The 22,560-nt window shown below is 48.8% G+C and overlaps 1 protein-coding gene and 1 long non-coding RNA gene across 2 annotated transcripts in view; one reads left to right on the plus strand and one right to left on the minus strand.

The window, feature by feature from the left end:
- Nucleotides 1–884: 884 nt before the first annotated feature.
- Nucleotides 885–7,834, minus strand: LOC116763546. The gene is made up of 4 exons (XR_004352551.1): nucleotides 7,674–7,834; nucleotides 5,860–6,132; nucleotides 4,983–5,070; nucleotides 885–2,104 (listed from the first exon to the last, which is right to left on the minus strand). It is a non-coding gene; the product is annotated as an uncharacterized LOC116763546 (long non-coding RNA).
- Nucleotides 7,835–12,891: 5,057 nt separating this feature from the next.
- The window catches only part of SIM1 (SIM bHLH transcription factor 1), an 82,997-nt gene continuing 73,328 nt past the window's right edge, over nucleotides 12,892–22,560 (plus strand). Inside the window, exons 1-2 of the mRNA XM_032650874.1 lie at nucleotides 12,892–12,980; nucleotides 13,469–14,088. Of these exons, the coding sequence (XP_032506765.1) occupies nucleotides 13,914–14,088 (175 nt within the window). The 5' untranslated portion in view covers nucleotides 12,892–12,980; nucleotides 13,469–13,913. The remainder of the gene's footprint in view (nucleotides 12,981–13,468; nucleotides 14,089–22,560) is intronic.

A 22,560-nucleotide genomic window follows, 5' to 3' on the forward strand; every position in this document is an offset into this window, starting at 1 on the left:
CGCGCCCCCCACTTTGGGTCTTCGCTCCAGCGGTCCCCTCCCTCCAGACATCGCTGGACTTACTCCTTCACCCACCTTCAAGTCAGCTCAGGTTGCGCCCTCTCAGCAGAGCCACCCTGACACTCTTACTTGATCCTGCAAACGCCCCCTCTGGATCCCTGTCCTCTTTTCTCCTTTCTCTATTCCCTCAGCACTTAAAACCTCTTATCTGAGATGTGACTTTTCATCATGTTGTTTATCTCCCCCCATCTGAGTGGAACTGCCCCATAGGTGGGGATCTTTGCTTTTTTGTTCACTGAAAAATCCCGAGTACACAGAGCAGTAGCTGCTACACCAGAGATGCTTAATAAATATCTGTGGAATTGGAATTGCCATTCATCCCCCTGTTGCAATTATGAAACAGCTTCACAGAGGTGTGGTTTTGACACTGAGGCATTCCCTAATGGATGATGTTGTGCTATGGATTGAAAAAATAAGTTTCAGAAAGAAAAGGTGGAAACATTGGACATTATCAAAATCTAAAACTTTTGCTATGTGAAAGACCCTAGAAAGGAGATGAAAAGACAATTTGGGGAGAAAATATTTGCAAATCACATATCCAACAAAGGGTTTATATACATAGAATACATACAGAAACTCTCAAAACTAACAGTAAAGCACCGTAGAATCCAAGTAGAAAATGCACAAAGGACATCAAACAGACATTTCATCAGAAGGGAGACAAAGATAGCAAACAAGCACATGATAAAATGCTCAACATCATTAACCATTAGGGAGATGCAAATTAACAGCATAATGATATCAGACCTATCACAATGACTAAAATAAAAAATAATGATAACATCAAATGATGGCAAGGATATGGAGAAACTGGATCACTCATACATTGTTGGTGGGAATGTAAAATGGTGCACTCTCTCTGGAAAATAGTTTGGCAGGTTCTTTTAAAACTTAAAAATGGACTTCCCATACAACCCAGAAGTTGTACTCTTGGGCATCTATCCCAGAGAAATGAAAAGACGTTTACATAAAAATTTGTATCCAAATGTTCATAGTGGCTTTATATATAACATCCCCAAACTGGAAACCACTGGACTGCCCTTCAGTGGGTGAATGGTTAAACAATCTACGGTAGCTTCATAGCATGGAATATTATTCAGCAATAAAGAGGAATGAACTATCGGTGCATGTAACCACTTGGATCAACCTCAAGGGAGTTACGCTGAGTAAAAGCGCCAATCTCAGAATTCACATATTATAGGGTTCCAGTTTTATAACATTCTTGAGATAACAAAATTATAGAGATAGAAAACAGATTATTGGTTGCCAGGGTTTAAGAATGGGAGCAGGGGAAAGGGACAGGTGTAGCTGTAAAGGGCAGTGTGAGGGAACCTTATAGCAATGTTATAGCTCTGTGTCTTGATGTTATACTAAGCTACACATGTGACAAAACTGCATATGACTACAGACACACACACACACACACACACACACACACTCAAGTGCATACATAACTGGAGAAGCTTGAATAAGCTCTGTTAACATTGGGGCAGGCTGGGTGAGAGTGAGAGGGGTGTGCTGAACTTCCCCGTACCTTTCTTTGAAACTTCCTGTAAGTCTGTAATTAGTTCAAAATGAACAGTTAAGAAAAATTACAAGAAGAAATCCAGGCCAGCTAGTAAGTTCCTCTTCTTTCAGCCCAGAGATGCTTCTGCTTCCTTGACTTCGTGGGGATATTTGTCCCTTGGGTTACTCTCTTTATCTTTAATACACGTCACCCCTTTTTACTTGATCGTGTTCTAAAAGTTTCAATCACTTTTCAAAAGAAAATCTGGAAATGCTTACTCCGGTGAACATTATTCCTGTGGGGTTCTGGGGAAGTTACTCAGATTTCTGTTCTTCAGCCTTCCCTTTGGAAACTTGGAGAGATGTCATCTGTCCCCTTCCTCGCAGGAATGCTGAGGATTACAAATTCACAGAGGTTCCAGGGAAGTCCTGAAATCATGGAGTGAATGAGAATCCCCTCCACCGAGTGCCCTTCACATTCTCCTCACTGCACAGGTGCTTCCTTTGCACTGTCTCCTTGGTCAGGTGTCAGCTCATTCTAGAAAGATGTGAAGGTTCTGTATGAGCTATGGCATTGCTGACCATTGGATAACTGGTAGTTAATAACACTATTAAATATTCTGGGCCTATGGTGATTTATACCCTTCCTCAAATTTCAAATTACTCAAAACGAGTGTGGGGCTCCCCTGGTGGCGCAGTGGTTGGGAGTCTGCCTGCCGATGCAGGGGACACGGGTTCGTGTCCCGGTCCGGGAGGATCCCACATGCCGTGGAGCGGCTGGGCCCGTGAGCCATGGCCGCTGGGCCTGCGCGTCCGGAGCCTGTGCTCCGCAACGGGAGAGGCCACAGCAGTGAGAGGCCCACATACCGCAAAAAAAAAAAAAAAAACGAGTGTGATTTTTCAAAAGTTACCTTGAAATGCATAAACGTATTGTTGAGTAAATAGAGTTTTTTAAATAAACACATTCAGCTACCTTAAAGCATTTTCCCCCTGAATTCGGCCAATAGATTTCAAAACTTTTCGTGCATATCAATGTCAACACTTTTGAGAAACTCTCCCCACGGTGCTTCCCACCTGCACATGTTCCCCTCTTTCTCTTCATCACAGTAACCTTTCTTTTTCACTCCCCTACTTTGCCTGGAACATGCCCTCACTAAACAAATTTGCTGTGTCACTTCTACTCTTATACTCCCCTGGAGTAAACCATTATTTGCTGGTTGCTCTGACCAGCACTGGCAACTGGGGCTAACCACTGAAACCCCTGCATGATGATTTGCAAGGGTCATGATAAACATTCCTTGACATGTGTCACACAGCCTAGAATCAACAAGGAGGGCAGTGTGAGCCCAAGCAAGAGCTACTCCACATAGCGCCTATGTGCAACTTAAAAAAAGGTATCTATCCTCCCTGGGTAGGACATAGGACTGAGTCCTGGCTGAATTTCAATCTTGACCTGCCCAGGTGGGGCACAAGCTCCGGAACTGGACTCAGACGCTCTAGACCAAGCTCAGGTACACAAGCTCAGCTCCTTCTGACCTTTGCACTGACTCCATCATTGACTTGCAGTTTCTAAGAGCAATCACCTGACCCATGTGTGACACAATTTTTTTCCTGGGTCACAGTAAAAATTATAAAACACGTAGGCACAAGGTATTACAAGCCCATCCTGTTACAAGTTTCTTTTTTTGTCACTGTGACAGTGGTGCCAGTACTCATTGGGAGATCAGCAGGTCACTCAGCTCTAGGACAAGCTCAGACCATTTTGGTTTCCTTTAATGAGGCTATTTTTGTCCTTGTTTAGTTTTCCCTTTTCAGTGCAGTGGTCTGTGACTCACAGACTCCATTCATGACTTGCTATCGGGGGCCTGAGGTACACATTCTCTCCAGTTGAATGAGAACATTTGACTCTCTCTGTCAATTTGCAGTAGAACACAGCTCCCAGATTTTCCACACTATGGGATACCAGCTCTGGACATTTCTCATTCTGTGTTTATCTCTGTCAGCTAGTCTGAAAATTGGAACCAGAAACACTTGACATATCACTGGCCACATTATGGTTACAGGTGGTGACATACTGCTGCTGCCGCTGCTGCTTATTCATGAAACCGGAGGTTAAGACCCCATTTCTGAGATGTAGAGTAGGGAAAACCCCACATAAAACACCAGCGTTGGACACAATATCGCATAGACAGTTTCCAACTGAAATGCCGGTTATTAGAAGTCATGTGGAGTCAGGAGTTGCCATGGAATCCATTTGTTTCTAAACCAGATCCTCCTGCTGGAATAGTTTTTCATTATCATGTCTTTCTTACGGGAGGAGGGGGGAAGAGGGGCAGAGAGAGAGAGACAGACACACAGACAGATGGATGGGGGTGTAAGTTGATATAAAACTATGTTATAATTCTTATATACTCAAGCCCTAAAATTAATCAGAAATTTAAAAGTTTAGGGAGTGTTAATATCAGCTTTAACATACATTCATATTGCTGTCTGGTTTGGAGGAAAAGAGTCACATTGCCATCACGTGACTTCTGATAATGCGGGGAGAATGTACAGTGGCTTATCATATGACATTTACCTTCACAAACAAGTTATCAGATCTCTGGGAGTGAAAATAAACATCAAAGCAGATCTAAACTACGGTAGGTGGGCTGCACACTTGCAGCACACTGGTTTTCCCTGTTTCTCCTATGTATCATTTTTATTTAGATTCTTAACCAGATCATTACAAGTTTTTCCTCTGAAACTACTGCCAGGATCCATCTATCCCCTTGTTCCTCCACGTTATTTGCTTAAATCTTGAGATGTGATTGGCTGGCGTATGTTCATGCTTGAGTTGTTTTTGTGGTAAAGCCTCCACGTGTTTGTAGGTAAAATACAAAAACAGTTGGTTCAAATATCAACTTGGGGGCTTCCCTGGTGGCGCAGTGGTTGAGAGTCCGCCTGCCGATGCAGGGGACGTGGGTTCGTGCCCCGGTCCGGGAAGATCCCACATGCCGCGGAGCGGCTGGCCCCGTGAGCCATGGCCGCTGAGCCTGTGCGTCCGGAGCCTGTGCTCCGCAACGGGAGAGGCCACAACAGTGAGAGGCCCACATACGGCAAAAAAAAAAAAAAAAAAAAAAAAATATCAACTTGGGACAACTGAGTTTCAAAACATACAGAATCCATAAATTAACCACTATTTTAGCATACGTACAACACAATTGAAGATAACTAGTCAGGAGATCAGTTGGATGAAGACACATTAACATGATATTTGCATATTTATCTTCTGTGTTTTGCACTAAAGAATATTTCATATGGGGTTTGGGGGAAGTGTCGGTAGATGACTCCGGAAACTTGAATCTGTATTTCTGACTGTCTCCACTTCCCAGAGTTCTGGTGAGCTCTCTCCCAGGGGTTCAAGAAACCCTTACCTCCATTAAAAGCCAGGTCCCAGCTCTTCCTCCAGCCCAAGGCCCTTAACCCTGTCCAGAGCCAAGAGGGCCCCATCCTCAAATGTTTCTGGAAAGACAATTCAAGAGGAGAGAAGCTTGAAAAGCCCTTAGGCATATGAAAAGATATTCAACCTCTATAATTAAAGAAAAACAAATTAAAAGTAGACTGAGTTTTTTTCACCTATCAGATTGGCCAAAAAAAAGGTTATAATGCGCTTCATTGCAAGGCTGTGGAGAAACAGCCCCCCTCGTGCACTGCTGGTGGGAGTGTCAATGGGCACAACTTCTGTGGAGAGCAGGGTGGCAATATCTATTAGGAGGACAAATGCACATACCCTTGATCTATCAACTCCACTTTGGGGAGTCTGTCCTGTGGTTACACGGGTACACAGGTAACCGACATGTATACGGTGTTCATTGCTGCACTGCTTGTAGTAGTAACGATGGGGAACAACCTAAAGGCCCTCGGTGGGTGACAGGTTAAATCAATTATACTGATATATTCTTAAAATAGAATACTTACAGATGTTTAGGAAAGAAAGGATGAGGAAATTGTCATGGAAAAAATCAAGGTGCAGGACAGTGTGTAAAAGTATCAATCCTGACGTTTGCTTGAATACACCTAAAGCAACTCTAGAAATATAATAAGAACTTAAATATTGTTGCATAATAGTGGACACCGATTGGCAACCAAGCGATGCATTTGCTTGGTTTGCAAAGCATTTTAAAATTGGATTTCACTTAATAATCTGATATCCAGGTGAGGAAAAAACGTGAAGCAGGCCAGGTGTTAAGATAAGAAAGGGTGCTGGTAACTTAATCTGTTTGGATTTTGCACCCAGCTTTAGGGTCATACCTCAGACACAGCTGAAGCCGGGTGGAGGGACTCTGCAGTGTGAGAATGGAGGAGTTGACCCGTTTTACACCAGGAGTGGGGCTGTGACTCACGGATAAATATCCTGGTCCCAAACCTCTCGCCAGGCTTCCAGGCTTAGGAGCCGCAGCCAGGAGAAGGCACACGTAGCATCCCCATCCTCCCAGGTGTGCTAGGAGCAGCATTTGTCACAACAGGTACAGGATCTAGGGCCCGTGATAGTTTCAGGAGCCCACAGAATGTTTTTCTTCTAATCTATTTTACAAAAGAGAAGAAAAGAATAAATCTAAGATTAATGAATATATGATAATGAATTCAGGCAGAATTACACTAGTCTTTGCAGCAACCCAATTGTAAAATATAATCTTTAGGATTTTTTATGGAGGAAGGAGCCCGTAGAAACATGACAAAAGCGTCCAAAGACTGACAAAGTCATACTGTCCCAACGTGGCCCTGCACAGGACGGATCACGCGCCACTGAAGAGGAGGCTATGGGGCCCAGCCAGGGCCTCTTCCTCCAGGGACAGTTCCCCTGCGCCAACACCACACACATCTTGGGTCCTTTATGCTCAAGGACTCTGGCAAAATTAGGGAATGATTTCAAGGCCAAAAGGAGAACCAATAGCTTATCTGCTATTTTTCCAACGTATCCTACCCGAGGTGGATTGGCCCAAGCCCTCTGGACTTCTGCTCCAGTGAGAACCCTGGAACTCTGGAACCTTCTGGCGGTGCTCTGAGCACTTTCCTGCCCTTTGGAGGCCACCCCCCCCCCAAAGGCTGGCCTAGCTGGGTCCCCCCGCCTCCTCTCCCTCATTGTGAGGCCATCATCCTCTTTCTTAAAGAGGTAGGAAGGACCCATCTTCATAGCCATGAGCCTCACCCCTGGACCTCAACTAGATAGTCATATTATTTTATGCCATATGCCCAAGTTCCTACAGTAGGACTCTCATTTTTAAATCTTTTCCCTCCTGACTGACTTCTCCAAAGACAAGCTGAGAAGAGGCAGACAGAAGCAACGGTTCTCAAAGTGGCAGCAGTGGTTCCCTCACTGGCAGCATCAGTATCTTCTGGGAACTTGTTAGAAAGGCAAATTATTGGGTCCCATCCCAGATGTGCTGAATCATAAACCCTGGGAGTGAGGAAAATCTGTGTTTTCACAGGCTTCTCCAGGCAATTCCCATGCAGGCTCAATTTCCAAAACCATCAGCTAGGAGCAAGGATGCCCAGACTTTCAAGGGCAGATCCCCAAGTCCTAGGACGCAGAGGTGATGAGGCTAGCTAGAGTGGGACTCCAGTGTGCCCCAGAAGCCAGGGGCACTTGGTCCCCGTCCCAGAACACAGAGGTACAATACTTCGCCGGGATCCTGCGGTGACGCCCGAAGGCAGGAACGGTTGGCAGCTCTTCCAAATTTCAGTCTGGAGGCGCCCCAGCCGAGTTAGGCCGCAGAGTCGGGGGAGGGGGGGGGGCGGGGAGGGAGGTCCGGGCGGCCTTCACCGCGCAGTGGAAGGCGGCGCCCGCACCCCTCTCTCAGAGCTTGTCCTCACCCCTGCTTCTGCGGCTCGCGGAGCTGCCTGGTGCTCGGACCACCCCCGCCCCTCCCATACCTTACGAACGCCAACTCCAGAGTCCAACAGGGATTTCCGATTCCTAAATCAGAATGGAGCCCGAGGTCCATATTTAAAAGCTGCGCTCCGCTGAAAACTGCACCCTAAGGGACCCCGGCGCTCAGCCAGGTCTGGAAGCCCCGTCATCTGTTTACGGATTAGAGGCATCCGCCTCCCGAGAATGCACTCACCGCCTAGAGAGTGCAGGGCTAGGGGGTCCTTTTCAGGCGCTCGCGGCACAATCCCGGGGTACACTGATCCCAGGAACTAGACTTAAAGTTGGGCCTCAGGGAAGGGGGAAACTCTCCAGAAACCTAATCCAAAGGCTCTCAAAGCAAGACAGTGAAGCACAAACCCTCTGGATCCACCCAGTTCTGACGCCCCCTCACCCGTTTCGAGGCCGCGGACGCCTCTCCGCCCCCTTCCGGCCACCTCGCCTCCTCACCCCCGCCCCCCGCACGTCCCGGCCACCCACTCGCGCGCCCAGGCTTGGCGTGCGCTCCAGCAGCGCACCGAGAGCATGATTTGGCCTGAAAATCGGAAACCGATTTCGGAATCAAAGTGTCTTTCAACCCCAAGTCGCAAACCAACGTTCATCTTCAGCTTTTTGCACACCCCGATTTGTGCTCCTGGGCCCTGCTTTGCTGAATTATACACACACACCATCCACAGCTCTATTTCTAGAAAGGAAAAGTGTAAAATGTGCCGGCGGTCTGAGCCGCAGTCACCCACCCGCTCCTGTCCTCAGAATGCGCAGGTCAGAGTTTTTCAGCTACTGTTAATGTTTGAATCATTCAGTTCTTTCAAAGTGTGCACAGTTTAAGAAGCACTGTTGTTTTTCAGCGACCAATTCAAGGTTATATTAGACTACAATTTCAAAATCTGGGTGAAAAATATTATCCAGAATATTTAGAGAAACTATATAAAATCTTTACTTGCCTTTGCCACTCTCATTTTTCAAGTTGGAATATTTTCCTTTCCTTCCTTCCTTCTTCCCTCCCTTCTCTCTCTCTTTCTTCCTTTCTGCCTCCCTCCCTTTCTTTTTTTCAGTGTGTAACAACTGAAGCTAATTTTTTGGACATGTTAATGGTCAATTCAGATAGGCACCTGAGAAGTAATACCTCAGAAGAGAGCTGTTTTGTTTTGTCATAAAATAATGTATACTTTCCCAAACCTCCTAATCAAACAAGTAATATTTACAGTAATTTAAAAAATATTAAATACGCCCCTAGACTTTGTTTTCTAGCAGACTCGCCCGGGTTAAAGTTATAAGGGACCCTTGTTTCTGCCTCAACATCACAACGTCTAAATGTGGTAATAAAATGGGGCTAGAACAGGATTCACTTACATGGAAGAAGAAAAATGTTAGTATTTCCCTAGACATTAGTATTTCCTTGGTAAATTCTCCTTTCCACTGGTAGAGAGTGAACATCTGGATATAACACACAGAGATATTGAAGTGACCAACTTCAGATTTTGCATCTTGAATATAAATACATCCGTCATCCTGACATTGGCCATTGAATAAAATCTGTGCCTGTGTGCTTTGTACAATTGTGTATATGTGATATGCAAGAGTGTAAAAGTGCATGTGTGCGTCCCTAGCAGTCTGTTTTTGTTTTTGTTTTTTTAAGTGTTACGGGTCGGGGGCGACGTGGGAGACAGATCACTCTAGTTTTAAAGCAGCAGGGCTCAGGGAGGAGTTACCAGAGGTAGGATAGAGGTCTGTGCCTGAAGCAGGGGTCGGGGCCTCTGTGCTGAAACCGGCTCGCTGGTTTGCGCCGGAATTCCTCTGGGCGTTCACTCGTTCTTTTACAACCCAACTCAGCTTCTCTAGACTGCGACGTTGGGAGCGGACGGGCGGCCCTCAGAGGACCCTCCTTTTCGTTCTGGGCGCTCAGAGCGCGCAGGACTCCGCACGCACAGGCGTGTAGGTTCTCGGCTCTGCCACTGTGGGCACGCCTTGCCCTCCCCCGCCCCCCGCGAGCTTGAGCCCTGGACCTCTGCACGTCTTGGCGCCCAGGCCCGCGGAGGGCGGCATCCATGCGGGCAGCACCCAGGGTCGTCTCGGAGGAGGAAGAGACTCCCAAGTGCGCGATGTCGCGGCCTCTCTGGGCTGTTTGCTCTCCTGGGGAAGGGGGTGTGTGGCGGGGGAAGGAAGAGGATGTTTGTTTATAGATCGGCTCCGGTTTCTTCCCGCGTTAGGACCGCGTAGACAGTGCCCGATCGCCAGAGGGCTGCAATTTGAGGCACCCGCGCCAGGAGGAGACGGCCTAGCTTCTCCTAGGGTTCCTGTTTGGTGTTGGTGGGTCGCGTGTGCCCGTCTTTTTCCTTTCTGGGGCTTTTCCCCTTACATTGGCAAAGAGGTGGGTAGGATTAGCCTCTTAAGCCTCAAGAAACTCGTTTAAAATTTCTCCTGCTAGAGGCGAAAGGCGATTCTCGGAGCACGTGGGAGGCTCACCGAGGTCCCGGCTCCAGCCCCTACAGGCGTGGTGCGCGCGGGGCCGCGGGCGGGGTCGTCGGGAGGGTGCGAGGCCGGGGCCGGCACCGGGCGGGGGAGTGCCGGAGCCGCGTTCCCGCTCCAGCCGAGGTTCAAAGATTAGAAAAACAGGTGTTACGTCGCCATGCTAATTCACTCTCTCGGTAAACGCGGCTCAGACAGTTGTGTGCGGAGGACTTAGTGAGGGGCCCGTCACCACTTGGCCGCGCATTCACTTTGTTTATTAAAGGACACATTCCCAGTTCATCGACTACTGAGCTTCACTGGGACACTGGAGCAGCCCTCCTGGCCCCCACCCCCAGGACGTCGCCTTTGGTGTGAAGACTTCCATACTCATCTTGCTGCTGAAGGCAAAACACTACATTTCTTCGGCGCAAAACGCACCCTGTAATGGGAGGCGTGCACTGCCTGATCCCCCAGAGTCCCTGCGACGGCCAAGGGTTTCAGACCGCAGCAAAGCGCCAACACACCTGCATGTTGTTTGAAGTAGAGATAGGCTTTACAGTAACCGCCGACTTAAGTGACATCCTTTCTAGAACAGTCGGAATAGAAAACTGCTTCTTACCCCTGAAGGGTCAATTCTTCGCCTGGCTGCTCCATATTACCCCTAAGTTCTGTCCAGGTTGGGGGCGGGGAGAGTGGGGAGAAAGAAGGATCTCAGGAAGGTTCTTTCAACCTTTCCAAACAACCGCCCCCCACTCTTTTTTTGTAGGCGTCAACTTGATCTTATCTGGTCTTTCTGCAATCTTGTGTATAAGGAAGCCACAGCACATCTCTCTCTCTATTCCTACTCATCTCTTGTTAAGAGTGCGTTACTTGGTGGTTGAACCGCCCAGAGCCGGGTCTCTAAGTGGCTACAGCCTCTGGGGAAATGACTTCTCCTTCTAGATTAGAGCCCATTTGCTGGATTCCAGTTTTGGAACACCTACCACATCTCTATATTTAGTTCTTTTTCAAAAAAGTTTTGTTTTGTTTTTCTGTCCAGAACGTTCACCACCTCCTCCTGCCAGGTGTTTCCCAGATGTGTAAATACCCCGAGGACCCTCCCATTGTCGTTCTTTGAGCTTACGGCCATCGGGCGGCAAGGAGGGGGCAGATGTGTGTATTTTTGAACAACCACTCAAAGTTGTTCCGAATATCAGCAAGATGGCACACACCCCTCTTCAGGGTATATGTTTTCTTGGAGGCAATCAGCGCCACCAACGAGAAGACGAGTGCAACATGACTGGTGTTCTCACTCTTTTACCGCTGATGAAACAATTGCCTCCGAGTCGACCTCCAAGAGCAGAATCGTAGTCACCAGCAGCACCAAAACCAAGCAGGGAACCGCATCTGTAGGGAGTGATTCGCAAGCAGCAATAATTGTCTTCCGGGACGAGTGAACTTCTTCCCGTCGCTGTTTTCTATCCTCAGATGACAGGGAAGGCGATTCAAATGAGAGGTTCTCTTAAATATAACTTGTCAGCAATAGTACTTACAAGCGTTTGTTTAAACGGCTCCTGTAAGGGATCGTAAATGCTGTAGATTCATTCGTGCAGACTGTATCCCTTCTGTAAGGAATATTCATGTTGGACTTTTGTTTCCTGAAACAAAACCCAACAAAAACTCTTCACTCACGTTTAAGGTAACGGATTATTGTGAGATACTTTATATCAACGACTCTAACTCTATTTTGGCCTGAAATGTAACCTCTTTTCCCCTAGTTTCCCCTATCTGCTCCCCATAGGAAAACTCCATGACTGAGCTTTCTCCCGTGAACAAATCACCGCCTAGATTAGACCCATTTCCGAAAAGACGCTCCTCTTTGGGATTAATTTAAATACGGGTGTATTTATCCTCTCTGGCGATGCATTCGGTGTCGCCGTGGTTTCAGAGAAATGCGAAAAAGAAAATATAACCCAAAGAAAACATAACCCACCGGCCCCGTGCACGCTGTGGGCCCCGCGACTTGCCCGCGGGAAGGGAGCAGCCGCGTGGTCGGCCTTTGGGCGAACATCGCCCGCAGCCTGGGCTATTCCTGCCTCGCCTGCCGGGCGACCCAGCCCCCGGGCCCGACCTTTGCGGCCAGGGGCCGCTGCCCACAGCTTTGGGGCGCCCCTAGCACTGCGGGGCCGGCGCTCGGGGCTGAGTGCACAGACACTCAACCCCCGGGATCGCGGGGAGCGCGGATCCTGCACGTCGCCCTCAAGGCCCGGGAGGCCGAAAGCAGGAGCTGCTATAGCCGGGCAGCGCAGACACCGGTGCCCCCGGCTCGTGAGGAGCGCTGCGCGCGCGGGTAGCAAGGCAGCGAGCCGGGAGCCGGGGTGCGCCGGGGGGAGGCGCGGTGCGTGCACGCGTCATTCAGCTCCGTCGGCCAATGAGCGCCGCGCCCCGGGACGCGCCGGACCAATCAGAAGCGAGGAGGTTTGTGAGTGGCATTAGGGGAGGGCGGGAGAGAGGGAAGCCGGGAGTGAAGTTGAAGCTAAACCCCGTAAACCATTAAGAAGTTAGGGGGGCGTTTTCGGCTTCCAGTCAGGAATAATACTGGCTTCGTAGCAACTACCGAGGAGGAGGATTCTAAAACCACCTCACCCGTCCCAAAGCCCGCATCCCCCTCCTTCTGCCACACACCCCTCCCCCAATTCATGACCAAGAAAAGAAGAGAGAGCCAGGGCACGCTCTGCTCCTCTCTGCGGGTGGGAAGCAGAGAGGCCTGAGGAGAGGCTTAGTTGGACGGTAGGCATGAGTACAATTAAGAGGTGGGCGCCTGCGCACGCTTTGCTGCCAGCGGGGACTGAAGGTAGGTGAAGCGGAACACGCCCTGCGCCCGCCCATCAGCGCCCGCAGCTCTACGGCGGAGGGGGAGAGGCCAGGCGCCTCCCGCCCCCCGGTGCCTGCGAGGGGCTGTCGCGAATGTGCCACCTGTTAACCTGGCGCAGCCGTGCCCGGCGTGTTGCCGCCCCTGCTGGGCAGGGAGAGCGCTGGGTCGCCTCCTCGACAGTCCTGAGGGACTTGATGTGTAAGTGCTACATTTTGAGGAATCCCCGAGACTTGAGACCCAAGTTAGAGAGCCAAGTTCCGGACCTGCCAAAGTGGGGGGACGGAAAGGTGCCCGAGCGCTGTGGAGGAATTGTGATTTGCGGAAACCTGCCTTCCTGGGACTTGCGCCTGGCCTGGGCAGGGGCACGGGGACCGGCGGCTGAGGGGCTCCTAAGGGTCTTGCAAAATCTGCGTTTTGTTGTTTGGGCAATTTCCCAGGGGGCTGGAGAATGTGTCTGACGGGGGTGAGAGAATGGGAGTGTTATTTGCAGGGGACTCAGTCTCGCTGCTGATTTCTCCAAATCTTAACCAACCAACCAACCAACCAAAACAACCAAAACACTGAGCCCGGCGAGGAAAGCTGAGGCGCGCTGAGGCCCTTCCCGGCCATTTTTCAGAATTGGGGCGAGCGCGCGAGTGATTGTGGAGCCGCAGATCTCTTACGCTCTGATGCTGTTGTCTTCACAGTGGCCTGAAAGAATTGTCCGGCATTCCTGTTCTTCCCAAAGCGGCTTGGAGCCACCCTAAGGGTCGCGGGACTGAAAGCAAACGTCGGGGATTATTATGTCGATTTCCCGAGAACCGGGGTTCGCAGCGCGGAACCGAAGAAAAGGCTAGCTCCTCGGAGGTCCCGCCGGCATTTGATACCCAGCGACGCCTAGGATTGCCCAGATCGCCTGCGGTGGATCAACAACTTTCCTCTACTCGCATCCCATATTTTTAAAGAAAAAATTTTCTGTTCGCCGCGTTGGTCTTTTACTGCCACCAAAACACTGAAGCAAAGACTTCAGTCTCGTCATTCAAAGTGTGCTTTGTATTTTTGCCAAATATGATCTCTAGTTGAAAGTTTATTTTTGGTTTTGGATGAGTCTGTGGAACTTATGTTGTAAGAAGAAAGGGGGAACGAGACACGATGAAAGAGAAGTCCAAAAATGCTGCCCGGACTAGGAGGGAGAAGGAAAACAGTGAATTTTATGAACTGGCTAAATTACTGCCTTTACCCTCGGCTATCACCTCGCAGCTGGACAAAGCATCCATAATCAGGCTCACCACCAGCTATCTCAAAATGAGAGTAGTGTTCCCAGAAGGTAAGTGACTTTGCCCAGATGGAATTTCAAAGGCAGAAGGGGCACGGGATCTGCCAGTGGATGAGCCTACGCCACTGGGCAGAGAAGTACATTCATACTTACACGCACACACTCTGCGAAGGGAAGTTTAGCATGGCTGCTTAACTAAGGACCTCTCTGCACTTAGAATTTCTGTTGCCTTTCCGTGGCTCTTTCTACTTCCCCATTAATACTTTCTCTTCAGTCCATCAGATATGTTTGATTGGGAAGCAGCTCAACAGTGCTTTTGTCAACACTTAGATACTGAGCTCAGTTGAAAGTACTACTAATCCAAACATGACTTTCTTTTTTTATTCCTCTCGTTAGAATTGTATCTAGCAGAGAGCAGGAACATCTCTAACTTCTTGTATTTTTGTTATGTCTAGATACACCCATGTACATGGAGCTAGCTAAGGCAGATAATAATTTCTCTATATGTCAGTAATCCTGCAGATGAAGAGCAGGCATATTCATGAACAAATATGTCCTGAATTTACCCAGTCTCTTGACTGCTTCTAGCAAATTTATTCTGAGTTGTTGAGATGTTCACAGATTCCGAAACTAACTCTGGGACTTGGTGATTTGCAACTCTGGGCTTGATATTTTCTCTAAGATATAAGATTGAATTAAGATCACTAGCCCGCTTAGAAAATATCTCCTAGCTGGTAGGTTAGCAAATGGATCCATGGGAAAATTGTCTCATATGGCCTAGAAGTTAGAATAGCTGAGCTTTTGACATGGTTTAAAATGTGTATTTAGATTATCAAGATTCATTGTGTGAGGACAGAGTAGCCTTGAAAGAACACTGTCCTGTATAAAACCATTTATACTCCCTAGGGGAAGGACTCTTCTATTTCCCCATCCTTTCCTTTACCCACATTCAAATAACACATAAACAGATTTTTAAAAATATTTTAGATATGTCTTTGCTGGGAGAGGAGGATTTGGAAATGTAGAGAATACTAAACAAACAAAAATTCAAGAGAAGGAACCCTGTGTACTTACAAACCAGAACTTCTTATGTGACAAAGAGAGGTTTATGTTATTGTTGATTTTGGATGTTTGGAGTTTGTTGTTTTCTTTTAAGGAAATTGGGGGGGATAATCATTATTGGGCTTTGAGTTTCACTTTGCTTCATCTTGACTAAAAGTTATTATCTGAATCAAAATCTTGCAAAACATGCCCTCAAATTAGTCAGGGGCACTAAAGGAAAACTTTCAAACTATAGTTCGGTTTTACCCCAAAACTATAAATAGTATGGTCATTTTTTCTTAAAGCAGTTCCTTGAACAATCTCATCTGAGCCTCGAAACCACAGGAAGAGAGGAATCAAAACCTAACATACCTGAAAAGTTTTTTAAAAAGAGAAAGAAAAAAAGGAAGGGGAACATATATTAAAAACCATATTTCCCATTCAAACTGTGCTGAGAATTGCTGGTGGGAAAATTACTATTATGCTACATTGCCTTCTGTTTAAAAAAGAGATCTCGTTGTCTTTATACTGTCAGCGCCTACTTTATAAAAATAAAGCTATTGCGAACTCCGCTGGCCGCTCTGTTCCTAACAGGATTATTAGCAGTGATTTGTCAGCCCCTGCGGTCTCAGTGGGCTCCCTTTCTGCGTGATTTCTAGCGGGTCTCGTCAATTATCGGTGCCGATGTCGCTCGCTGTTTGATCAGAAGAAGCATATGGTGCTGCTTGTGAGGCTGAGAGTAATCGCGGAGGAAGAGAATAGAGGGTCGGCTTCCCCGGCGGGCACAGAGAGGGACGGAGCGCCCGGGGAGTCGCCAGGCCAGGGCCTCGTTTGTGTCGTGCAGACCCCGGGCAGGCGCGGCCGGAGGGAATCGGGCTGATTCTCGTTGTTTTGTTTTTGTTTTAAAGAGAGCAAGGTTTCTTGTTTAATTAAGTGCTAACCCCACAAATTATAAATTGCATGATAAATAAATAGGAAAAGTAAACTCTCTTAGCCAACTTCTCGTTATTTTTAAAAAGAGTGCCGGTGAAGACTCCGGCTGGAGTCCCCTTGGTGCCCAGGCCAGTCCCCTGTGGCTACTTTAAAGGCGACTGTGCTTTCTGCAGCCCCACTCACCTTCCTTCGGAGCTCTGGGCCCCGGGCCCCTCCTTCCTCTCCCTTCTTCTGTGGATGCGTGTGGGTTTATGGGGAGGAGGGGATGGACGATGTGTGAACTCTGGGCACATCATTTATTTCCCCAGCTACTGTTGAGCTCATAACTCACCCGTAGCCTCCACCGGGTGAGTTAGACAGGGTCATCCGGACAGCTGGTTCCTAGGGATGAGGTTTTAATTTTGAGGATAGATTAGCTTCAAAAGTCCAAAACCCTAGACACAGCCCTTTAAAATATTAAAGGACAACAGCAACAAACAGTAAAACCAACAGTTTTTAAAAGGAGTGAAATAATCACAAGCCCGCAGAGCCAAGCACAACCTGGAGAGGGTGCGAAGTTTGGGTTCAGCTGTTGACTGACGGCAGAAGGGGGGACAAGAGTGGGTCCATGGCAGTGGGGGAAACTGAGCACTTTATATGGGGGTAAACTTTTTTAGTGCTGAGAAATGGGAAAGAATTTGTTTGAAATGAAGTTCATTTTCATATCTGTCTTAACACCATCTTAGCACATAGTAGGGCTTCAGCAAAATTTTAAGGGTGGGATGAAAGTAGCTATTTCATCATGGTAAGCCTGCTATCATATGTAACATGGAGTATGCAAGGTATATAATCTAAAATACTTCTAAATCTGGTGACATCTTAGTTACAGGCATAAAAATGACTGTAAAACGCCACTGTTTTTGCTCATATTACATTTTATTTTTAATACCCTGTAATTCTAAAAGACTTAAAACAGAAATCTTTCGATACTTATATGTGAAAAAAATTAAAAATCCTTAATTCTCTCCCCCCTCATTTGCTGAATACAGTTTTTCCCCCCTAGGATAGCAGATTCCTTGTCTGGGAGCAAACTTCAGCTTTTATCTGAGTGGATAAAATTGAGCTGTTGAGGGAAAAATGAGAGAGAGAGAGAGGGAACAGATGAATGGGCTGTGGGTGCTTGGAATAATTAGGAATAAAGCATTAGATTGGAGATTTCATAGTAAAAACAAAAACAAAAACTCTGGTACAATTACTGTCATTAGAAATCATTAGAATTGCATATCTCCCAAGTGGTAACATATTCTATTCTAAAATAGCCTTGCAAGGAAAAAATTGGCACATCTAGATATGTATGTCTTTGGTGTTATCAAAACCAAAAAGGCAGGATAAAAAAAAGTGATGATATGAATTTATTTGTGTGCAAAAAAGGGTAAATTCAACTAAAAATATATATATATTTGTTATTTAGATATAAGATAGTTTTGACTGGGGGCATAGTGACTTGCAGAATAACCTTTGAAAGGATCAGATGTTTTCAAATCTGTGGCCATTCAGAATCTTGGTAACATCACTTCTATTTCATTGTCAAGGTGTCTTGGGAAAATAAAAATAATGACAGAATTGAAATTAGTAGCTGTGTATGAAAGAGAGTTTCTACAAAGGCTGGAAGGACGAGGATGGTTAAACAAACCTCCACAGACACTTTCTGTAATAGTCACCTCAAGATTGAAATCCTTAATCGCCTTATATTTTTTTGAGGCCAAGAACTGAAAGAGAAAAAGAGGTCCCATTTCCCACGTGGATGGGTGATTTAAAGCTGTTTTTCTTGCTGCTTGGGGAAATGATTGAGCATTAGGTTTCCATGTTTATTTTCTTACAGAAGTTTTTCTCATTTAAACGCCTTCAAGCACAGTTTACGCTCCACGCTGGTTTTCTCTCTTTAATTCCAGTTTTGATGTTGACTTAAAATGTAGAGTGCAGAACTAAACTCCATGCAGAGCATTTGCAAGGCAGATTTATGTGCTAGAAATTATAGATCAGATTAATGAAAAAAGTACTTTTTTTGAAAAGGGAATGATCACTAATAAAACCAGTAACAACAACAACGGCAACGAAACTACAAAACAGGGTATGATAAGATATGGCAGGGTACAATCACCTGTCTTAAGCTAAAATCAGGTTAAATTTCCAGAGGACAAATCCGATTTCTAGGGGAGTTATTTTTCAATTCTGGGGAGATCTTGGCAGCTTCCAGCTTTTGCAGCTACAAACGTGGACACAGAATTCGAGCCTATGGATTCTCACCTCATTTCTCTATCTGTCGGCTCAGGTATTTCTCAAGAGAATGAGGTTTAGACCCAACTAAAACCTTATGATTTTAGCTGCTCACCCAGTGCCAGTCTCTGATCCACGGAATTTTAAATTTTTCGTGGGGACGGGGAATCCTCAATTATTTCGCAGTGGGCCTGCGAATCAGAAAACACTAAAACAGTGTGTGAGAATTGAGGAATAAAGCTTCTTCCTAGGGTAGAGCCCTCGGGCAGGCGGCTCCTGCGTGGAGTCACTCGACCTCGGTGGCTCGGACCAGCCCGGGAACAGCGACCTCGTCAAAGCCCCCGCCGCGCCTCCCGCAGGGCCCGCAGCACGCAGAGGGGAGAAGCATGTAGGCCGCGGCCGGCCGGCCAGGTCGGCGCCGTGAGGCCCATTCTCCCCCCGCGGTGGTGGCCCGCGACCCGCCCGCCTTCCCCAGGTGGCCGCAGCCGAGGGTGAGCCTGCTCGCGGCCTCCTCACGGCGTCTCGTCACTCCCCGCGCGAGCCCAGGTCTTTTCCCTCCCGGGACGCGAGGGCTTCTGCGCCCGTGCGCCCGTCGTGCCTCGTCCTGCGCGGGCCACTGCCCCGAGGCCCGGTCCTCGTCTAAAACTTAAGCCAAGATCCCGCCCGAGGGGCCGCTGTGCGTCTGTCGAGTCCCGACCGCCAAGTGGAACAAAAGCGGGATAGGCCCGCGCCGCTGGGCAGACCCGTCTGCCTCGCCCGCGCCGGTCTTCGGACGCCCCGTCAGGCTACCCTCGAAGGCCCGGAGTCTTGAGTGGACACCGCCTGCCGCTCTCAGCCGCCTCGCAGCACTACCGTCAACCCCTCGTGCGTGTTCGTCTCGCGGGTTAGTTGGCACCTGGCCGAACCTTGCTTGTCCCTCGTTCCTGCAGTACGTGTTCCTTCGGGGCTAGGCCCCGCCCGGGAAGCGCTAGCTTCGGGGCCGGGGCACCACGAGGGCGCAGAGGGAGAGTCAGCGCTGCGACCGTCGGTCTCCACCCCAAATTCACACTAACTTCAGCGGATCCCCCGCCCGCCCCCCCGGCGTGGCTGGGGGTCTCAGAGGCAGGCAGGGGAGGGCAGGGTACACACGAACGGTGCGGGCCAGGCCGCCGCACGGGATAAAGCCCGGCCCCGCGCGCCACCGACGCCCTCGGAAGGTCGGCCACACCCGCCAGGTGGCCCAGAAGGCCGCGCCGGGCGTCCGAGGTAGGCGTGGGTGCGCCTCGGTGAGGGAAGTGGCCTCCTGCCCAGTGACCGCTCCAGGCGCTCGGCCTCGGCTAAGCGCACCCGACCTTCCCCAAGGAGCCCAGCCGCCCAGGCTCCCGGCTCCCTAATACGAAGGCTGCTTGCTTGTGGCTTGGGAGGTTTGGACAGTGCGCTCTCAGTGAGCACGCGCAGGTCCTGTGGAAAAATCAGGTGGCTGAGACAAGTCCCCCCACCCCACCCCCGGACCAGAAGTTAGGAGCGCAGTCTCGGAGGGCTTTGCCCGTCTCAGTCACCAGGTTGTCACCAGGTCATGGGACAGCTCCCCCATCAACCCCATACTGGCTAAAGGGCACATCGCGATCCATCCAAGAGAAAGTTCCCAGGAACGACAACAAGGAGGACACCTTTCTATTCACGTATAGTGTTTATTTATTAAAGAAGAAAAAAAAAAAAAAAGAACAGTAGAACAAGCTCTCCTCCTCCTCTTCTTCCTGTCTGAGTGAAGGAGGCAATGATGCCAGGTCTGTAATCTACATTTTGTCAAGGGTATGAAATTCATTCCGAAGGAAAAGCTCGATCAATTTATTTTTGCTGCTTGCAATAACACAGCTGGATGATGCTTTGAGCTCACGCTAGACTGGGGCTCATCATTCATTCGCCAAGAACGGGCCTAAATTGTGCCTGTGGGATTAGGTCAATTTTAGTGGATCTACTTCGCCTCATTTGGTTACTAATTGGTTTCTTGTTTTATAAATCGAAATCTCATTTTCAGGAAATTACAAAAACCGTGCAGTCAGTCCATTGAGGTAATCCTTGGGTCAGGGGGTATTTAAATGGAAATGGCTCAACCGAGCACTGAGGGTAAAGCAACAGTGAAACTTCGCCCGGGGTTTCACGTGAAATGTGAGCTAGCCCTTTAGATCCATGATAGATACATCCCTTCTGATACTACTTATGTAAATATGATAAACCAGACTTTAAGGGAAGAGGGGGGCGGGGAGAAGCAAAATTTATCTGCCAAGGTTAATGTGGCATATCTTGGAAATCTTCCAAAATAGATTATGTTTTCTTTTGTCTTTGGCCACTTTAGCTGGGGAAAATCCTTTCGTCTAAAACCCGATTTAGTTATCGCCTCCCTCCCAGAGCTCCTTTTCTCCTTTGCAAAACCCCCGTTCTCTCGGCCTCACCGAATTACAAGAGAATCTTTAGATCTTGTTCCCACTGTAATCCTGCCGCAAAGGGAGTTGGTTTCCTCCTCATTTTAAACAGACAATCAAAGGATTTGCGAATTTTCTGCGGTAGGTCAAGTGCAGAAACGAAATCTCAGCTTACCCCCCTCGCCAACTGAAATGGGGTGCGGGAGCGCGTCACTGCAGGCAGAAGGTGAGGGGGTCCAGGGAGAGGGGTCTCTAGCCCACTCGGGGCTTTTCGGGAGGTGAAACCCATGAGCAGGGCTTCGAAGGTGTCCTGGGCAGGCTGACTGGAGAGCTCAGCCCTGATATTAGGTCAGGAAAGCTCGGCAGGTAGACGAGGGCAGCCAGTCCCTTATAAAACATTAACCCAGGCATAACCGTGTGACGGAGCTTTCAACCGGGAACAGAAGAGAAGGCGATGCTCGGTGAAAGCCAAAGGTTCCTTAAAAGGTGGTGGTGGGGGTGTGTGTGTGAGGGCGGGTACAGGAAAGGGCGACGGAGGCCCCTGTCACCCTGCGCCCGGCCCGGCTGCTTATTAACCTGCCGGTAAGTCCTATTTTTCCCTCGTAGGCGCATACTAATGAGGCCGCAGCCCGAGACCACAACCAGCCAAGGCTGGCGCCGGGAGTTCGGAACCAGTACTTAACCCTGAGCCCAGCTCGGGAGATTTTCAGATGATTTGGGTCGGGAGGCGGCTCCCCGGCGTCCCCAGCCGCTGTGGGGGGACCTTCATAATTTTAGAATAAAGACCTGTGTTGGCTGCAGGCGCAGGCTTCGCACTCTTCTGGGAGCTGAGGAAGACGGGATTCCAGACACAAGGCGGCCGCGACCAGCTCCCTGCACACCCGAGCGCCCGGTCCCTCGCCCCAGCGAAGCTTTGGGCTTTCAGGCCTCAGCTGGGCCCGCGGTGTCCAAGGGTCAGCGCCATGCTGGTCCCGGGCTCTCCCAGCAAGATCCTTTCCCCTTTCCCCGTGCGGCCTCCCCGGCTAACCCCTCCCCCCACTTCTTCTGGGTGTGTAGGTGTGATCCGGGATGAAAACATGAACAGGTCGTGCCAGAAACCAAGGAGGATAGCTTGACTGAGACGGGAGGAGCGAAGGGAAGGTGACAAGGCGAAGGGGTGTGTACAGGCGGCTGTGGCGGAGGACCTCCCGCACGGTCCAGGGGGACCACAGGGCTCAGGGCAGTGGAGTCACTCTGGGGAGGAAAACTGGGGCGGGCTAAAGAATCAGGAGGGGTTGCCGAGACGCGAGGGAGGGAGAGGAGTCCGGGCGAGGGTGGGGGGGGGCGGGGAACATCAGTGTTTGCAGAGCTGTGGGGAGATCGTTAGATTTATTTAAATGTGCAAACACCCAGAAAGACCCGATTCGAGCTTAAGGGGCGCTCACGGTTACTCGTTACCAGGGTTTTGATCGCTAGCTTCGGAAGCAGCTCCTGGCCAACACATTTCAGGAGTCCAACTCCGCGTTTTATTCCGCAAGATCCGCCTCCACTCCCATATTACAATGCGAGTGTTTGTCATTGGGTACTTCATAGTGATTTGTCCCGTAATGCAGTAAATCAGTAAATCACCCCCCCATTTTTTGTCACGTTTAACCTTGTTTAATCGTGTAAGCACAAAAGAATTTAACTACCTAGTTACATTAATTTCAGCAGCAACATTGTTAAAAGATATTTCCCATAAGTATTGTAACCTCGGTCTTGGCAAGTTTCTTCTGCCTTATTTTTCATTTTCTTCCTGAAAACAGGTACTATAGCAGACTCCACATTAATTAAAAAAAAAATCAGCCATGGGCATACAGGGAGTTTTATTTTTTAGGCATCACCGGAGAAATGATTTGTGGCAAAACCTGGA

This window comes from Phocoena sinus, chromosome 12 (assembly GCF_008692025.1).
Source record: "Phocoena sinus isolate mPhoSin1 chromosome 12, mPhoSin1.pri, whole genome shotgun sequence".
NCBI lineage: Eukaryota > Metazoa > Chordata > Mammalia > Artiodactyla > Phocoenidae > Phocoena > Phocoena sinus.